This window comes from Heterodontus francisci, chromosome 9, assembly GCF_036365525.1.
Source record: "Heterodontus francisci isolate sHetFra1 chromosome 9, sHetFra1.hap1, whole genome shotgun sequence".
In the NCBI taxonomy this organism is placed as follows: domain Eukaryota; kingdom Metazoa; phylum Chordata; class Chondrichthyes; order Heterodontiformes; family Heterodontidae; genus Heterodontus; species Heterodontus francisci.
In genome coordinates this window covers 57,489,556-57,510,239 of record NC_090379.1, presented here as the reverse complement: position 1 = coordinate 57,510,239, position 20,684 = coordinate 57,489,556, and the positions used below count along the sequence as shown (strand labels likewise).

At 39.8% G+C, this 20,684-nt stretch overlaps 2 protein-coding genes across 4 annotated transcripts in view; one reads left to right on the top strand and one right to left on the bottom strand.

Moving 5' to 3' along the window:
- The window catches only part of cnih1 (cornichon family member 1), a 28,520-nt gene extending 23,109 nt beyond the window's left edge, over window positions 1-5,411 (top strand). The window contains exons 4-5 of the mRNA XM_068039164.1: window positions 1,139-1,282; window positions 4,272-5,411. Coding sequence (XP_067895265.1) covers window positions 1,139-1,282; window positions 4,272-4,299 — 172 coding nt within the window. The 3' untranslated portion in view covers window positions 4,300-5,411. The remainder of the gene's footprint in view (window positions 1-1,138; window positions 1,283-4,271) is intronic.
- Window positions 5,327-20,684, bottom strand: part of LOC137373790 (cyclin-dependent kinase inhibitor 3-like) — a 28,996-nt gene continuing 13,638 nt past the window's right edge. For 2 of the 3 annotated variants that reach the window (XM_068039161.1, XM_068039160.1), the window contains exons 4-8: window positions 19,539-19,583; window positions 18,794-19,016; window positions 16,754-16,785; window positions 16,492-16,595; window positions 5,327-8,252 (exon numbers count right to left, since the gene is read on the bottom strand). In XM_068039161.1, coding sequence (XP_067895262.1) covers window positions 8,166-8,252; window positions 16,492-16,595; window positions 16,754-16,785; window positions 18,794-19,016; window positions 19,539-19,583 — 491 coding nt within the window. In that variant the 3' untranslated portion in view covers window positions 5,327-8,165. The remainder of the gene's footprint in view (window positions 8,253-16,491; window positions 16,596-16,753; window positions 16,786-18,793; window positions 19,017-19,538; window positions 19,584-20,684) is intronic. The other variant, XM_068039163.1, reaches the window with a different exon arrangement.

Below are 20,684 nucleotides of genomic sequence, written 5' to 3'. Positions count from 1 at the left end.
GATCTTAAAAACACAGAATGCTGGAAATACTCCAGGTCAGGCAGCATCTGTGGAAGGAGAAACGGAGTTAATGTTTCAGGTCGCTGACCTTTCATCAGAATTGTAATAGATTTCAAGCAAGTGAAAGTAGCATGAGTGGGAAAAAGAACAAAAGGGGAAGGTCTATGATAGGCTGGAAGACACGAGATTAAATGACAAAAGAGTTGGTACAAGGCCAAATGGAGTGGTAATGGAACCAATAATGCACCAAAGGATGTGTCTAGAGGAGGTGTGAATGGCAGAATGATGAACAGCTGCTGTCTGACAGCAAAATGGGTTACGATCTGAAATTGTTGAACTGAATGAGTCTGGTGCCCTTGCACCACCAGTTCTTTTGTCATTTAATCTCTTGTGCCTTTCACCCTATTACAGACCTTTTTTGTTCTTTTTCCCCCCCTTCCCCCCGCGCCGCCCCCCCCCCCCAACCGCCCTTCACTTGCTTAAAACCTAGTACAGTTCTGATGAAAGGTTATTGACCTGAAATGTTAACTCTGTTTCTCTCTTCATAGATGCTGCTGAGTATTTGCGGTATTTTCTGCTTTTATTTCAGATTTCCACCATTTGCAGTGTTTTGCTTTTGTATGTGTTCCGGTCTTTTTGTTTATTCCAGGCTTTGAATAAGGCCAAATATAGTAATACACTTAAGAACAGCCTGTTTCTTGAAAACATGTTATCTGAGGCACTGTGTATGAAAGGATACTATGACGTTTTTGATTGTGTTCTTAAAAAAGTTAAAAAAAACTTTTAATACCATTGTTGTCTGAATAGTTTTGCATGGAGTTACCAAGCAAATTTACATCTAAACATTTACTTTTTCCAATTCTATTGAATTTACCTATCAAATTGTTTTAAATTATTGAATTAACTAGTGCATTGAAATGACATAAATTTGATATATAGTCCACAAAGCCAATTTTATGGGTATTGATGTTCTTTATGTTCTATCAAGCCTGTGTTTTATAAATGATCTGGTAACAGTCTGTGCTCCATTCTTAGCTTATTCATATATTGATCACTGCATTTAATATTAGAAATTGTGATTATTTTTCATGTTAATTGATAATGCATCCTTTTTTAATAAAAAAAAATCTATTTGCAGGTACATGACTAGACCAATAATGAGTGTCCCAGGCCTCTATGATCCAACCACTATTATGAATGCTGATATACTAGCATACTGTCAGAAGGAAGGGTGGTGCAAACTAGCATTTTACCTGTTGTCTTTTTTTTACTATCTATATGGGTAAGTTGATACAAAGATGAAAATATGTTTTTTGAAATACTTTCTTAATATTACCACTGAGATTTGTGTACCACTACTTTTAGAATGACTTGGATGATTTTGAAGTACAAAACTTATGGTGTTGGGTTTCTTGTCAGACAAGATAATCTTATATTGAGAACCTTAGGTGAAAAAGTAAAACTGTTACTGCAGATTAAGGACTAGAAGCTGATGGGATAAAATGAGGAATAATGGTTGAGTAACACTAGGCTTGGGTTTTAAAATCCTGTAGAAGGAGGAAGAGAAAGCGGAGGAAATTAATTGAGTTCCTTAGTTTTAAAGTCCTGGGAAACGATGAGCTGAAGATAGAGACTATACAGTTATTCAATTTTAAGATTGAATCTGCAGAGGAGACCGCATACAGGATGCCATACTAGGAATTTAGGAACAAGAGGAAAACGTTAGGGGGCTAATGACCATAGAAATATTGATTAAAATAAAGACATAAATGATGGCATTGAAGAGAAAAAGGTTAGTAACAGCAGGAGAGAGAAAAATTACCTGTCCGATTTCTTACATCACATCCAGAAGCATTGAAAAGATAGAAGAGCCTTTTTAAAATCTTGGGTTGTGGGTGACACTAGCTAGTCTGCATTTAGTCCTTTTCATAGTGCTTCCGCAAAGATGTTTGTTAGCTGTTTCCAGAATGCAAAGTAAGAAGTGTGTAGTTGGAGGTGAACTATTTGTTGCAGAGTACTCAACTTCTGTCCTGCTCTTGTAGTGTGGCTAGATGTGGCTAGTCCAGTTCAGCATCTGGAAAATGGTGACTTCTAGGATGTGTGTGGTAGAGGAACCTCGTGCTGATGGTTGTAGGACATGTCTGGGTAATCTCCAGTTTAGTGTCTGGAAAATGGTAACTCCCACAATGTTTGTGGTGGAGGAACCTGGTGCCATTGAAGGTCACGAGGAAGTGGCTGAATTTCGTTTACTCAAGAAAGTCGTTACCTGGCACTTAAATGGTGCGAATACGACCTTTTCAGCCCACATCTGGATGTTGTCCAGGTTCGATTGTAGGCTGTATGTGCTGCTTTATTATCAGGAGTTGTGAATGGAGGACACTGGAATTGTTGGTGAACAGCTACTGGCCTTCTGATAGAAGAAGGGTCATTGCTGAACTATTTAAAGATGGTTGGGCTGAGGGCACTGAACTCCTGCAGTGATATCCTGGGGCTTTGATGATTTGCCTCTGAGAACTGATCCTTTGCATCAGTTATGACTCTAGCCATTAGAGGCTTGCCTCATTGACTTCAACCTTGCCCGGGCTCTTTGGTCCTATACTGAGTCAAATGCTACCTTGATATTGCAGGGAGCTGCTCTTTTCTCTCCTCTGGAATTCAGCCCTTGTGTCTTTGCTGGATCAAGGCTGTCATGTAGTCTGACGTTGAGTGGTTCTGGTGAAATATGAACTGAGCATCAGCAAGTAGGTTTTTAATAAGGTATTGCATGATGGGATTATTGTTGACTCCTTCCAACACTTTAGGAGGAAGCTGATAGGGTGGTAAATGGTTGGTTTAGATTTGTCTTTTTTTGTTGTAGGACATATGAGTATCATACATATTCAAGATGCCAATGTCATAGCTCTACTGGAACAGTTGGGCTAGGGAGCAATTAACTCTGGTGTACAGGCCTTCAGTACCACAGCTGGAATGCAGTTTTTGGGGGGTGCGGGGGGCTATGCCCTTTGCGGTGCCCATTGCACTCAACTATTTACATCATGTGACATGAACAGAATTGAAGGAAACTTGTATCTATGTTGGGGACCTCATAAGACTGAGCTGGATTATACAGTCAACACTTCTGGCTGAAGACACTTGCAAAAGCTTCAGTTTCATCACTTAGCACTCACATTGCACGGTTGAGATTGTTCAAGTTTTGGACAAGTTAGGGCTTTATCATCAATGAGGAGTTTTTAGGGGAGAAGTGTTGGCATGAAAGAGGGATCTAAGCTGCTTACCTTTTGCAGTGGAAGAGGTACGTAAGTCTCATTTAAGATTGGAGGACATAGTGAATCCGAAAAAGATGAGGGACTGAAACTGGGGCCATCGAAGGTGAGGTGTGTTGGCTGTTGGAAGGCTTTGTAAGAGACAGTGGTAAGCTGTTTATAATGAATTGAAAGAAACAAGTATTTTATTACCCTAGTGAAAGACATGGAGATCAAACCATTGCATTGAGTAATGAAGATTGTAAGTACTGAAGAAGAGAAATCTGAAATAAGTTAATGAATAGAGTGGATAAGCTTGAATATTGAGTGAAGGAAGCCATTGCCATAGAGAAAGAACAGAGTTGGTGAGGGTGCAGAGCCCCAGGGTACTCCTGAGATGATGGACATAGAGGATGTACGATCAGGTATAGCACAGCGCATTGTTGGTCAAATTAGATACCCACGAACATACCTTGTGGAAGATTCATATGGTTGCTTGTTTAGAAGTGCACATTTCCAGGCCTTTGAAAAGACTTTGGAAATATGATAAATGACTCATGAGAGTGTACACCAAGAGTAGAATTGCAGAGGTAAATAACATAGACAGAAATATCCCCATTGGAACCTGATGGCAATACAGAAAACTATACAGGCAACCTGGGTTAGGCTACAACTCTCAGGATGATAGACCAGCTTCCATAACTTTAGACAGTACATTTATAAGGCTAATAGGTCTGTAGATGGAGGGATTATGGTTGAATACAGGCAAATATTCAAGAACAGGGAAGGGTGGACTGGGAATAAACGACTGAAGAGACATTATAAATCATGGGTAAGTTCCGAGTCTCTCAGCTTGACGACAATAGGAGGGATACAGTTAGCACTGGAGTCCAGAAAACAGAGGTTATTGAATCTACCTACAGCTATTGATTTGGTTACTGTTAATTTTGTACTCTTATAAATGGAATTTATTAGTTATTTCATTTTGACAGATTTAACAGATTTTCTTTTAACAATTTTGTTTTGCAGAATGATCTATGTGCTGGTGAGTTCTTAAAATAACAGTTGAGAGAGCCGGTGAAGTTGTTTACTCCATGCAAGAAACAAAAGGATGATGGTTTTTCAAGAACTTGGGCTCATCTACAGAACTTATAGTTCACCAGATATGACCTGCTTATATGTATGCAAATTAAATGCTTTTCCTCACTTTTCATGGACATTTTGCCTCCAGAGTTTATAGTTTTCTGCCTGTAGAAGAAATGATTTCTGCAATTTGCTTTGACCCAAAACTCAGAAGAATTACGTTTGTACTTTATGTATGAAAATCAATAATTACAGATTACATTTTAAACATAACTTGGAAATTGCACTCCTATTTGCTTTTTACAAATAACTTACAGGTATGTTATGTAAAAAAAAAATTATGTAACTAGGCTTAAATATGTTAAATGTGTCCAGTTAAACAAAAGACCAGAGGATGAATCCGGATATCGTTTGTACACCTAAACCTTATTGGATACCAGTTTGCTTTAGTAAATTTAACTTTTTTGTAGTTTTTCACATTGTGGAAAGAGAATTTATTTTAAAACAGCTTGATGATGTACTCATTGGAGAAATGACGGATATAATCTATGACAGTCATACTTTACAGAATATGCAAATTAAAGTTCTTTTACACAAATAGATCCCTTTCCCATGCAAAGTGGCATTTATTTTAAGTAAACATTTTTGTTTGGAAATATTTGTTTGTGAAGACTGTTTTAGCTCTGGTGATGGTGCCTAAGTTGGTTATTTTGGGCCTCATTATAGCATTTTTTCTGATTATGTTTGAAGTTCAAACAACATAAACTCCCTTTTCAGAAGTTTTATTAATTTGGTTTGTAATAAAATGGTTCACTAGTATCACAAGATGTGGTGCACTACAGCTGTTATTTTTCTTTACAAAATCCTGCAAATGCTTGATAAATTAATATTTAGGTGAACCACAGCTAATAATACTGATATATAAATGGCTTGGGTAGTTTACATGGGGCTTGTTTTGTACTATATTGCAAATATTCCTGTTGGCAAAAAGAGACTTACACTTTGTTTAAGGATGGACTACATAACATTTTAATGCAAAAGTACAATTGTAAATGGAAAAACTGATTAAAGACTGTTTACCAACTAGTTTCTGTATGCCATAGTACTGTATATTTTTTGTAAGTATAGTATTAAATATGAATGGACTCCAGTTTTATACTTTTAAGACAGTTCTATTCAAAACATTCAGAATTTGCAACTCGATGTTCCTCACGTTGCCCTGTGTTCTCACTTGTCAACTTTATGGCAAAGATGTGAAATTTTGCACAATGAAATTATTTGGCTAGAAGTGTCATCAGTCTTGAGTATACGGGCATACTTTATATCACTAGATAATATCAAGTACTGTCCAATTTAAAATCAAACAAAAATATCAAGGAAAGGCCTCTTGTGCATTGAAAGCATAACTTTGTCTCAGCACTTGCATTGCCTAAATAGGTCCCAAAAAATCCCAAGTATGATACTACACATTTGGATAGAATGTTCTAGCAATTGTTTAGTTTCTGGGATAAGATTTGCATACAGTTGTATCTTTCATGATGGGTGGAGAAATGCAAATAGAAGTGCTTTCATTGCTTTCTAATACTGTCGTGATTTTTATTTCATGGGCTGAGTTTGGACATAATTGATACTGTCAATATCATGTTTTGATTAACCATCACCTAAAACAAATGATCTGGTCATTTATTCATGCTCTGTTTGTGGGATCCTGCTGTGCAAATTGGCTGCTGTGTTTTCTACATTAAAACTGTGACTACATTTCAATGTACTTTGGTTTGTTCTGAAAGATGCTATATAAATGAAAGTTCTTAAGTGTTTCAATACAAAGCCATACCAGTGAACAAGAGACCTAAACTGACAAATGATCAAATATAAAAGCACAATATTGCAGATGCTGGAATCTGAAATAAAAACAAAATGCTCGAAATATCCAGCAGGTCTGGCAGCATCTGTGGAGAGAAAGAGTTAACATTTCAAGTTGATGACCTTTCATCAGAACCATTCTGCTGAAAGGTCACTGACCTAAAACAGTAACACTTTTTCTCAGATGCTGCCAGATTTGCTGAGTATTTCGAACATTTTTGATTATTTCAAATTAAAATGGTCTATGTTGAAGCTTTTTCAGTAAACTCATAACTTAGTTGTGTTTTCAAATCAGTGAAAGAAGGTTGGCTTCCGTAATGCCACTATGGAATTTGATCTGTTAAATGTTTTCTCATTTCAAACTCCCTCTAGATGCATGGGAAGATGTATCCAGAGGAGAATAAATTACTTTATCTGATTCCATGCTTCACAATTGTTTATAAAATTCAATTTTTAATTCACACTTATGATGTATATGTCACTGGCAAAGCATTTATTATCAATTCTTGAGAAGGTGGTAATGAGCCTTATTGAACCACTGCACTTTGTGTTGAAGGTGCTCCCAAAATGCTGGTGATTGGGGAGTTCCAGGATTTTGACTCCGCAACACTGAAGAAATGGTTGTATATGTTCCTGTCGGGATGGTGTGTAACTTGGAGGTGATGGTATTATGTAACTATTACCCCTATCCTAGGTGTTGGAAGTCATAGATTAAGGAGGTGCTGCTGAAGAAGCTTTGGTGAGTTGCTGCAGTTATACTAAACCTTTATAGATCACTGGATAGGCCTCAGCTGGAGTAGTGTCCAATTCTGGGCATCACACTTCAGGAAGGATGTCAAGGCCTTGGGGGTGCAAAGGAGATTTACTAGAATGATACCAGGTACAGTAGTTATGTGGCAATCCTTACAGCAGAAAAAATTAAGGTGAGGTTTAATAGAGATGTTCAAAATTGAGGGGTTTTGATAAAGTAAAATTTGCTTTCATTGGCAAGATATTCAGAAACATGAGGACATAGCTTTAAAGTAATTGGCAAAAGAGCAGATTTTTCTTTTAAATTCATGTATAATCTGTAAAGGGTAGTAGAAGCAGATTCAATAGTAACTTTTAAAAGGAAATTGGATAAATACTTTTAGGGAAAAGATCTGCAGGGCTTTTTATAATTTCCAACATTTTGCTAACTTCAACACTACCAGCATAGTATTTTCCCCCTATATGAGCTATCGGTGGCGCAGTGGTTAGCACTGCAGCCTCACAGCTCCAGCGACCCGGGTTCGATTCTGGGTACTGCCTGTGCGGAGTTTGCAAGTTCTCCCTGTGACCGCGTGGGTTTTCGCCAGGTGCTCCGGTTTCCTCCTACAGCCAAAGACTTGCAGGTTGATAGGTAAATTGGCCATTATAAATTGCCCCTAGTGTAGGTAGGGGAATTGAGGGAAGGTGGGGACGTAGTAGGAATATGGGATTAATGTAGCATTAGTATAAATGGGTGGTTGATGGTCGGCACAGACTTGGTGGGCCGAAGGGCTTGTTTCAGTGCTGTATCTCTAAATAAATAAAATAAAAATAAACAAAGGTAACAATATCACCTAGGTAGATTGACTAACTGGTAATGTACAAACAGCTCCTTGTGAGTATACAGCAATTCAATATGAGCTAAGTTCCCATCACTAAACATTGATAACTAAATTGTAATGGACTGAATTTAAACCTTTTTCAGGTACAATGCCAACCAACTGTTTCAATTAGGCTGTAGCCCAATTTTATAATAGGGAAGAGGGCACAAATGTCTTTTGATGATCTTCAGTTTGTGCACAATGTAGTTGTAAAACTTTTGTTGAGAATGAGATCTCTAGAAATAAAAAAGTACCAATATATTTGCACATGTCCAACCTCTGTTAAATAACAATGGCAAATTGTAATATTTACATATACAATCAATTTACAATTACAATCTACAGGCTGAAATTTCTGCAATTCTTTTTATCTTGACACTGATCGGGCTGCAGCATCTTTTGTTGCCAGGTATGTTGCCACATTATCTCGAAAATCATGCAAGTAGTTGTATTGCTGTCAAACAAACAAAATAATTACAAAAACTCATTCATTTTCCAGTTTTCCTTAATATAGTACTTCCTTAGATGAAGTCTTGGATCACCTTGTGCTGCTGTCTCTTCAGCTAGCTCCGATGTAAGCCAGAATCAGGCTCTGCTATGTTTACAGATGAATAGTCTACCAGCACTAACTAATGGTACTTGCTAAGTTGCTGAAGGGCAACCAGCAACAGTGAAACCATATCCACAAGTCAATTGTGAATTTCCATGCTGTATTTTTAAAAAATTTGTTCATGGGATGTGAGCATTGCCAGCAAGGCCAGTATTTCTTACCCATCTCTAATTGCAAGAAATACTGCAATTGACTCGTGGATATGGTTTCACTGTTGCTGGTTGCCCTTCAGCACCTTGGCAAAGTGGCCATTTGTTCTTAGTGTGACCTCACTCTCCCACACCTTCCCACATGTGCTTGGCTTTGCTCTCGAAGGGGGTGAGGGGTTTAAAGGTTGGGAACTCCCCTGCAGAGGCCTAGCATTTGAGTGGTGGTGGCATGGGAGAGGTGAAATAATAGATAGAGTGTGTTAAAGTGGAAGAAGGGGATTTGGATAAAAACAAAGTGCTGGAAATAGCAGGTCAGGCAGCATCTGTGGAGGGAGAAGCAGAGTTAACCGTTCAAGTCTACCTTTCATCAGAACGGGGGATTTAGGGTCGAGTGTCTGGGGAGTGGATTATATAGGATATACGGCACAGAAACAGGCCATTTGGCTCAACCTGTCTATGCTGTCGTTTATGCTCCACTTGAGCCTTCTCTCATCTTTCCTCATTTGAATCCATCAACGTAACCCTTTATTCTCTTTTCCCTCATGCTTGAACTGCTTCCCCTTAAATGCATCTATACTACTAGCTTCAACCACTCCCTGTGGTAGTGAGTTCCACATTCTCACCGCTCTTCGGGTAAAGAAGTTTCTTCTGAATTCCCTATTGGATTTTTTGGTGCCTATTTAATATTGATGGACTCTAATTATGCATCCATTCTATCAATACCGTTTATAAATTTTAGACACCTCTATTAGGTCACCCCTCGGCCTTTCTTCAAGAGAAAAGAGACCTGTTAATCCTTTCCCGATATGTATACCTACGTATTTCTGGTATCATCCTTGTAAATCTTCTCTGCAGCCGCTCCGGTGCCTCTTTATCCTTTTTATAGTATGGCGATCAGCACTGCATGCAGTACTCCTTAAATGTGGTCTAACTAAGGTTAGATAAAGGTTTAGCATAACTTCTCTACTTCTCAATTCTACCCTTCCCGAAATAAAGTCTAGTGCGTGTTTTTTCTTTTATGGCCTTGCTAAACTGAGGCACAATTTTTAGTGACTGGTGTATTTGTACTCCAAGATCCCTTTGTTCTTCTACCCGACCTAGATTTGCACCTTCCAAATAATAAGTGACCTTACTATTCTTCCTACCAAAATGTACTTTCACATTTATCTGTGTTGAACTTTATTTGCCAATTATTTGCTCATTCTGCAAGTTTATTAATGTCCTCCTCTAATTTGTTGCAATGCTCCTCAGTATTGACTATCCCCCCTGCCCCCCAATTTGGTGTCATTTGCAAATTTGGAAATTGTGTTTTTGATTCGTCCAAATTGTTAATATAAATTGTGAGCATCAGTTGTCCCAGCATGATCCTTGTGGAACACCACTTCCCACCTCGGTCACTCTGAATAACTACCCATTACTTCCACTCTTTCTGTCTTGAAGCCAGCTAGCAATTCATTCTGCCATGTCACCTGACTGCATTCTCTGACCTAATTCATTAGTCTAGTATGGGGCACCTTATTGAAGGTGCTTTGAAAATCCAGATAAATTACATCTACTGCATTACCATTGTCTACTCTGATATCTTCTCAAAAATTCAATAAAGGTTGGTCAAGCAAGATTTTCCCTTTTCTAGATATTCTTCTGGTCTCTCTTAGTAGGGATTCCATTATTTTTCCTGATAAGCCGACGGGTCTATAATTCTCTGGGCATGTTCTCATAGGAATTATGTTAGCAATCTGCCAGTCTGCTGCACTGTATCTTTTTCTAACAAATTATGAAATATGTGTAGTAATGCCTCTGCTATCTCTTCCCTGGATTCTTTTAACATACGTGGATGCAATCCATGCAGACTGGGCCTTTATCCTCTGAGTTTGATTAGTTTATTTAATACATCCCTTTTTTATATGCACTTATCTCATTACTCATCATCAATCAGTGTCATGTCTACCTGCTCTATCTCCCCGGTAAATATCGAAGTCAAGTAATTATTTAATATTTCTGCCATCTTGCCATCATTATCTGTGGTATTATCCTGTCTAATGGTCCTATTCCCATCCCAGACATTTTTTTAAAAATTGATGTGCCTTGATCATTTAATTTCATAGTTCCTCTTTGCCTTCCTAATTGTTTTTTTGACTTCTCTCCTAATCTCTTCGTATTCTCTCTTATCATGGACTCCTCTGATGTCTTCATTCATCTGTGGAGTCTCACTAATGTTTAGCTTGTTTCCTTTTAGCGGAATATATTTTTCCTGCTCTCTATTGAACACTTTAAAATATTTAGTATTGTCATTCTACATTGTTGTTTGCCAATTGTCTGTTCTCAGCCCCTCAAAATCAGATTTTCTCCAATCTATTAACCTGGCTTTCATCAAACTCATGTCCTTCTTTATTATCATAAAATGTATTATGGTCACTATTGCCTGGATGGTCCCCGACTTTTACTTCTCTGATCTGCTCCATTCTCCATACTAGACCCAAAAGCAAATCTTCCTTTGTTGGGCTTTTTACGTATTGTCCTGTGCACATTGTATGTACTCCAGTCACAGAACTGTTACAGCGCAGAAGGAAGCCATTCAGCCCGTGTCTGCATCGGCTCTCCTAATGAGCATTTCACCTAGTGCCTCTCCTCGTAATCCTGCACATTCTTCCTTTTCATATAATTGTCTAATTCCCTTTTGAATGCCTTGATTGAACCTGCCTCCACCAGGTTCTCAGGCAATGCATTCCAGACCTTGACCACTCGCTGTGTCAAAAAGCTTTCTCATGTCACTTTTGCTTCTGTTACCAATTACTTTAAATTTGTGCCCTCTTGTTCTTCATTCTTTCACGAGTGGGAACAGTTTCTCCCTATCTCCTCTGTCCAGACCCCTCATGATTTTGAATATCTCTATCAAATCTCCTCTCAGCCTTCTCCATAACTGAAGTTCCTCATCCCTGGAGTCATTCTCGTGAATCTTTTCTGCACCCTCTCTAATGTCTTCACATCCTTCCTAAAGCATAGCGCCCAGAACTGGACGCAATACTTCAGCTGAGGCTGAATTAGTGTCTTATACAAGTTCAATGTAACCTCCTTGCTCTTGTACTATATGCCCCTATTAATAAAGATCAGGATACAGTATGCTTTATTAACTGTTTTCTCAACCTGTCATGTCGAGTGGTGTGCCACACAGATCAGTGCTGGGGCCTCAAGTTTTTACAAGTATATAAATGACTTGGATGAAAGGACCAAAGGTATGGTTGCTAAATTTGCTTATGACACAAAGATAGAATCATTGACAGTTTAAGGCACTGAAAGAGGCCACTTGACCTATCGTGTCTGTGCCAGCCAAAAAAGATCCACCTATTCTCATCCCACCTTCCAGCATTTGGTCCATAGCCATGCAGATTACAGCACTTAAGGTGCATATCCAGACTCCTTTTGAATGAGTTGAGGGTCTCTGCCTCAACTACCCCTTTAGGCAGTGAGTTCTGCCACCCTCTGGGTGAAGAAGTTTTTCCTCATTTCCCCTCTAATTTTTCTACCAATCACTTTAAATCCATACCCCCTCATCGCTGATCTCACTGCTAAGGTGAATAGACCCTTCACCTCCACTCTATCCAGGCCCCTCAAAATTTTGTACATTTCAATCAGATCTCCCCTCAGCCTTCTCTGTTCCAAGGAGAACAACCCCAGCTTATCTAATCTTTCCTCATAGCTGCATTTTTCCAGTCCTGGCAACATCCTCAAATCTCCTCTGTACCCTCTACAGAAAGGATGTCTTGCACTGGAATGAGGTGACCAGAATTGCACACAGTATTCAAGTTGTGGCCTAACTAATGATTTATACACAGTTCCAGCATAACCTCCCTGCTCTTATATTCTATACTTAGGCTAATAATGGAAAGGATTCCATATGCCTTAACCACCTTATTGACCTGTCCTGCTACCTTCAGGGATCTAAAGATATCCACTCCACTTCCTCTACACTTCAGTATTTTCCCATTTATCATGTATTTCTTTGCCTTGTTTGACCTCCCCAAATGCATCACCTCACACTTCTCCAGGTTGAATTCCATTTGCCACTTTTCTGTCCAGCTGACCAGACCATCAATATCTTCCTGCAGCCTACAGCTGTCCTCCGCGCCATCTACCACACGGCCAATCTTTGTCTCGTCTGCAAACCTCTTGATCGTACCCCCTACATTTACAGCCAAACTGTTAATATATACCACAAAAAGGGGACCCAGTACTGAACCGTGCAGACCACCACTGGAAACAGCCTCCTAGTTGCTAAAACACCCAACAATTACCTTTTGTTTCCTGCCACTGAGCCAATTTTGTATCCACCTTGCTGCATTTCCCTGGATCCCATGGAATCTTATTTTTGTAACCAGTCTGCCATGTGGGACCTTGTCAAAAGCCTTGCTAAAATCCATGTAGACCACATCAACTGCACTACCCTCATCTATCTTCCTTGTTACTTCAAAAAATTTGATCAAGTTGGTCAAACAAGATCTTCCCTTAACAAATCCATGCCGACTATCCTTGATTAACCTGTGCCTTTCTAAGTGAGAGTTTATCCTGTCTCTCAGAATAGATTCCAATAATTTGCCCATGACTAAGGTTAGACTGACTGGCCTGTAATTGTTCGGTCTATCCTTCGCTCCCTTTTTAAACAGAGGTACAACGTTAGCAGTTCTCCAATCCTCCGACACTACACCTGTATCCAGTGAGGACTGGAAAATGATGGTCAGACTTTCTGCTATTTCCTTTCTTGCTTCTTTTAACAGCCTTAGGTACATTTCATCTGGCCCTGGTGATTTATCAACTTTCAAGGATGCTAATCCCATTAATACTTCCTCTCTCCCTATGCTCATCACATTCAATATTTCACACTCCTCCTCCACTACAATATCTGCATTGTCCACCTCTTTTGTGAAGACAGATGCAAAGTATTAATTAAGAACCATACCAACATCTACCACCCCTACATATAGGTTACCTTTTTGGTCTTTTATGGGTCCTACTCTCTCCTTAGATATCCTCATACTCTTAATATATTGGCTATTATGTTACCCCTAATAAATACAGCTACTCCACCTCTCCTTTTTCCCCCTCCTCTTTTCTTAATATGTTCTATTCTGCGATGTTTAATTCCCAGTTCTGATTTTTCTGTAGCCATCTCTCAGTAATCCCTGAGAGTCTGGTTCCTCCCAATGCATGATTGCCTCCAGCTCTTGTTTTATTATGGACACTGTGCATTGTTGTACAGACATTTTAACAGGGTTTCCTCTTGCTTTATGTTTAACTGTCTTTTTAGACTCCTGTTCTATAACTCTATTTATTCCCTTGCCAATGTCCTCCCTTACTTTATTCTTTCCTATGCTCTTCCTTGTTTTGTTTACATTTAAGCTGCTTATGTTTTTGTGTAGATCCCTCCCCTCATCTTACTAGTTTAAAGCCTGTCACCTCCCTATTTACTCTTTTTGCTAGGACACTGATCCCATCCCATTGGTACAACTCCTTCCTGTCCCAGAACTGATGCCAGTGTCCCCCACGTGTAAATTCTCCTGTCTGCGAGGTGGTTCGGGCAATAGTCCTGCAATATTACCATTGAGGTCTTACTTTTTAAATTTAGAGCCTAACTCCTGATACTCTTTCAACAGGACCTCCTCCCTGCTCCTAGCTATGTCGTTTCCAACATGGACCATGACAACTGAATTTACCCCTTCCTTTCCAAGCTCCTCTCCAGGTGCCGTGAGATATCCCATACCCTGGCACTGGGCAGGCAACACATCCTTTGGGATTCTCATTCTTGGGTACAGAAGACGTGATCTTTCCCCTTAATTATAGGGTCCTCTATTGCTACCACGTTTCTATTCTGCTCTTCCGCTCCTTGGGCAATCTTCTGAGCCACGGTGCCTTGGTCTGTATTATGGCTGTTCTCCTTGCAGTCTTTCTCCATGTCCTCACAGGTAGCAAGTACATTTTACATGTTGGACAGGACCAGTGTCTGCAGGACCTCCTTTTCAACCTCTCCTAAATCCTTGCTACCTGGCTCCCTAACAGTCACAACCTCCTTTTTCTGATCCCGTGTTTTCCTCTAGGGTGTGACTGTATTCTGGATAAAACTGTCCAGAAGTTCCTCTCCCATATGTGTCAGAGTGTCTCCAACTTGCACTCCAGCTCAATGACTCTGAGCTAGAGAGATTCAAGATCCAGACACTTCCTGCAGACTTGTTCACTCGGGACAGTCTTGCCATATCCATGTTCTGCAGTCCAGACACATAGCCTGCTCTGCAATATCATAGACTAGTTTTTTTTTATTTAATTAGTTCAGGTTTTTATTCAATGATTATTTGTAGTTATATTAAATAGTTTAACTAGTTAATCTACTAATTTAATACAGTACGTATATTTTCCCAGTCCAAGTTTAAACTGCTGTTCTAGTTTAGAGAAAAAAAAACACAAACTTACCAACCAACCACCTACCTGCTCATCTAATTAATGCCTCTAGACTTCAGCTCTCGGGTCTCGCCGTCTCCCGCTCCCTTTCACGGACTGCTCCTTATTTTGTAAAACATCAGAATAGCACCTCTTCCCTCACTGACTAAATTTCCCAAGTTAAGCACTCTGTAGAAGCAGTACTCTGTCAAGCTGGACTTTGTGTTACTTACTTCCTGCATTAGCAAAAGCCTCCTGTATTTATACTAGCAAAAATTCCAAAGACCTGAGTCAGCCCCTGCTGAACAGGCAACCAGTTCTAACTAGCCACATAATTAATTGTGCCGCTGCCACTAGCAGGCAGCTTGTTTTACCTCTGGCTAACACTGTGAAAGAAACTACAAGTTACAGTTAGTTATGTGAAATGCTAAATGCAAAACTTGACTAGATTTGAGATATCAACCCTTAAAATTCCCTCACTCACCAAATTCCCCCAAGTACTCTGTAGAAGCAGTGTTCCATCGAGCTGGACTTCATGCTATTTACTTAAGGGAAGTACCCTTAAGCAAAGTGCATTGTGAAGGGTTTATTGCAGAAATATTACTTTAAGAGGATGGAAAGTGTACTGGTGCTCAGAGTGGGCAAGGAAGAAAAGGGAGATGTGTGTAGTATATTGCCATGCCTGCCCTGCTGAGGATGTGGAGCTTCTTGGAGCAGTATTGTACAGTCAGTTACAATGCCACCTCCCTCCCAGTAGCAGGCATGATAATTCTGAGTGACCTTATGGCATTCAGAGCCTGGAGTGTGAGGCTTGAATGGCTGATGTATTCCTGATTGCTGCCCTATGGACATAGAATGCACTTGAATATTCATTGGCCAAGTGTAATAATAAATACTGGCAAGACCTCAGTAAAGTAATTTGAGAGAAATTAAAGATCCAATTTGGGCTGCTTGGTTCACAGGCAGCTCCCCTGGCAAGCCCTGAAAAGACAGTAGAGGAATGGAGGGGGAAGAAAGAAGAATGATAACAGTGGAGAGAAAGGAAGACTGGGTGGGGGTGGGGGTGGGGGGGGGGGGGTAAGAATTTTGGACTTGCAGCAACCCTGAGGAGTGCTGTGGAACTCTTGCTCATCGCAGCTCCACAAGAAGACAAGTTTAAAATAAATCTTGCTTTTTGGTTAGGCTGCAGCAATCTACCAAAACCTGGCAGGAGAAGGCTCAGAGCTGACTTTTTTTCTAACAGCAGCTATTAGGCCACTCATTAGCAAATGCAAGGGGCCTAATACCCATTTAAGACAACAGCCTGGAATACCTGAAAATAGTCTGAGGCTAATTTGGTGTCAGATGGATTTTAGCCGTTTTTGGTCATTTTAACTGTTTTCTGCCTGGAAAATGGCCCTGAGGACCAATTTCTAATCCCATCACTTTAGGAAAGGAGGGGGGAAAACTGGTTAAAAAGAAAATATAAAGCACAAATGAACAGTTTGAGACACATAGCTCTACTTTACCTTCACTGTTTGAATTGCTCTGGCTCCTCTTAGTTCACGAAGGTGGTCAATTGCTTCTGCTGGCAGCATGGTATCAGACAGCTGAAGTAGAAGACATGCTGCAACTGGAGACACAATTTAGGAAGGAAACACTTTCAACTTGTGTTACTAATATGATCAAATGACCACAGAGTTGAAGAAGCACACATCAATTTTCCTCACTTTGGGGAAAAGGAAAGTTTATAAAAAGTGGAAAACCAGAGAAGTAAAATTCTGCACTTACTTAGACTTGAGCACCCAAGGCCTCCATAACATCTGCAAAGATAATTACAGTGCGTTTTATACGAAAATGGTTCAGATTCTGATTTAAAAGTTCTTCATGCGCTGCATCATTATCAAAGATTATTCTTGGCATCTTACATGCTAATAGGTTTGTCAGGATTAAGCAACTATCAAGAACATGCTATATCGGCAATTATTCGGTGCAGAGAGAACATGGATGATCCTAACTCTAATATTGTGAATTCAGTTTTGAGGACTGTAGCTTCAAGCCTGAACTTTCCCTGACTTTGGGGTGGGATTCTGTCTAATGCGGGTGGAAAATAGGGCAGTAAATTCTATCTGGTGCAGTAAGTTCCTGCCCTAAAATGGGTAGACATATTTAAATGAGATTCAGGTGATTCATGTGTCACATTTTCCATCATTACAACTGAGCTTACATCATGCCTATGCAAAACATGCATCCAGTTTTGTCAGGCAGTAAGATAAATGTGGAAATAGATTCAACTGACCCAACTCATAGGAAGGATTCACAAAAATCTTATTTCACAGATGATTTGTTGTTTCTTGCTGCTTACAACTGCTTCACTATATCATTGTGCTTTCAATTGTGGGACTCCAATTCATCCCACATCATTTTTAAGAGGCCTCAATGGGTTTTCCATTGGGAAAATTCTTGCATTTAGAGGAAGATGAAGAGAAGCAACAAATGAAGTCAAGACCGGTTAAGCAGCATGGCACTAATTCCCCGACACTCTGACTCCGAACTATAAATACACCAAAGCATCCCTATTTCTAGCTGCCCCAGAAGCATTACATTAACAGAAATACTCCTCAAAAAGGCGACAAAAACATTCACTCCAACTATTTCATACCATCGTGTCTTTGTTTGCGCCAGTTAACTTACTTGATCCTAATCTTCCATTAATACAAAAGGTGCTCCTCCTCAAGGTTAAAGGCTAGTGAGTGGCCCCTCAAATGAGTGCAAGTATCCAATTGAGGTGTGAAGTTACATTGTCCTTTTCAATGAGGTGACCTTGAAGACTAGCAGTGATCTTTGTGGTAGGAAATGAGTTGACAGTGGTTTTGAGCAAAGATGTTGCGTGAGTGTTTGTAGATATTTACTTTTATTTATTTATTTATTTATTTAGAGATACAGCACTGAAACAGGCTCGTCGGCCCAATGAGTCTGTGCCAACCATCAACCACCCATTTATACTAATCCTACACTAATCCCATATTCCTACCACATCCCCACCTTCCCCTACCTATACTAGGGGCAACTTATAATGGCCAATTTACCTATCAGCCTGCAAGTCTTTGGCTGTGGGAGGAAACCGGAGCACCCGGCGAAAACCTACGCGGTCACAGGGAGAACTTGCAAACTCCGCACAGGCAGTACCCAGAATTGAACCCGGGTTGCTGGAGTGGTGAGGCTGCGGTGCTAACCACTGCGCCACTTGTACGTAAGTGACACCCAAATGCTTACAGAGAAAGAGTATGGTTGTGCCTTCACTCACTTTCTTATCGATCAGTGGTAAAAGATGTGGACTGGTAATAGGGCCTTGACTTACCCTGGACACACTAGAGATCACTGAACCTTGAACCATTGCTGCACTGTGACACAGCTCTTGATGTAGTGAAGTTGGCAGCAGAACTATGACACTGAACAAGTGCAATTCTTCCTTCACCAAAAACATAGTGCCAGTTTCATCAAACAAACAAACAAACAGTCATTCAAATCCTACCGCAGCATGCCATTTCCCACCTCCAAGCAGGCAACCTCCCAAACAGAGGTACCAACAACATAAGAGCTCCCCAGAATATTCTAATTAGGCTGACACTGGAAACTTTGGTGGGGTTAGTGCTGGTGCAGTTGCAGATGCAAGTTCTGCTTCACTACAATTCTAATGTCTAAGAGGAAAATCTGGCTTAGGCAATTACTGTACTTATTCTTTACTGAAACACAGTTACTTGCAATAGATTTGCCATAAAAGACTACATTTTATACAAGTTCACAATTAAAAGCTGCAATGCCACCTACTGGAGAAGGGTCCTTTTGTCATTTTCCAAGCAGATTCTCAACTCTTCCAGAATTTTCCAACAGTTAGCAATATCTGGAACACTTCCATCAGGAAAAGGATAATGATACACTGTGAATCCCTGTTGCTGGTATGATTCCAACAAGCCTGGAACCCTGTATTTCACCATCTCTCCTTTGGTACAGAACACAAATACATCTTGTATGTTGTGGCTCTTGAGCTCCTCTGTGAACAGTTGAAGGAGAAGATGGACACTATGAATTATATGCCCTACTAACTCTACATAAGCTTTGAATGTTACAAGACTGTAATCCAACAATGGAATAGACAGTGCAAATTGCAGAAGCTACTACCTTATATAAAATAGTAATTTAAACCAGTATAAGAATGCTGCAGTCTGGTAGAACTCTAGTGTGTTGATGTACATAACAGTCACACACTTGTATCTGCTATTCCCTACAAAGGCAAGTTTCTTATTTCAGCTCCCATTGTTGGCTGAAAAAAACAAGTTAAATATGAGTTTTTCTCCTGCATCAAACACTAGGTTACAAGCAGCACGAGCAGAAATCTGCAAGCAAATCACCTGCACCAAGACAGAAAAGAAATTCCCAAATAAAATGTCAAAGAAATGAAGTACAGCTGCAAATGCAAAAAAGTTAGGATAATAGTGTTGTTATCCAAAATGGATACCTTCCTCGAACCCAAAAGCAGACACATGATAAATATATATATATAAATATGCATTACCTAAATCTTTCTGAAGGTTTCTTCTTACATCTTTAAATTTACAACCTGTTTAAATAAAGTATTTAACAATTTCTGTCAATCTTGAATTATTAAAATGGAAGCAATTATTATAATGTAGGACATTCCAATGGCCGTACATTATTTTCTTTCAGGAGAGTTAGACCAAAAAAAGCCCCCATGAAATTAGTTAAGACCTGTCCCAAAGAAAAATAACTACAATGTTATTGTTGCAATACTCTTACTTGATTACTAGTAATCCCATCTGCTAAAATGTAGCATTATATTTTTCCATTAAAACCTCATTTAACTGTTATAGTTCTCACAACAGCCAATGCAATTGGCTTCTCGTCTCTTCTGTTGCATGCTGCACTGCTTTAACTTGCTGAACTGCTTTGGGGATGCAATTTTTTTCTTGACTACTGCAAAAACAGTGGGGCTTTGGAAACCAACGTCAGTTTTGGGAAGGATAGCCGGGGAGGTTGACGGACCCATTGTGGGGCCCCAGGTTTTGGCCCACAAGGATACTGAGTTTTAAAAAAAAAATCTTACTGGCCTCTTTTGGCCACTCCATGACTCCTACTTTGGTTCTGCTTCTGGGGTTGGCCTGTATGGGCCTCCCAAATCCAGGCATTAAATGTAAGCTAGCTCTCATCTGCCAGGGGTGGCCAGCACTACCCCGCCCACACCATTCCTGGGCAAGGCAATTAAAATTTATCCCTGTAAGTCTTAATAGCCCCTCAACCTTTGTGATTATATGAAATACTGTTGCTGAATAAACCATGTTGAATAATTTGTATATAAAAATTCCATTAGTGTGCACTAGCTGCCCTTGAATGCCAGCTTGCGCAAGTAATATTCGCATCATATACATGGTATATGTGGGTGATTAAAAAAAAGGATTGAGGCAAGGGTACAGGGTGTCCGTGGATTAACACCCATGTTTGAAAGGAGCAAAAAGGTGACAGGATGAAAGCACACTCTCGCCATCAGTTGTAAAGGTCTTATGGGCAATCTACATGGTGCAAGTCTACATTCCAAATCCCACAATTTTGCAAGCTCACCAGAAAAAGTCCAAAAGATAGCTTGTGTGTAAAGTGGAAAAATGCACACAAGTAAAGTGAAAGTGGTCAGATGCATGGTACATCA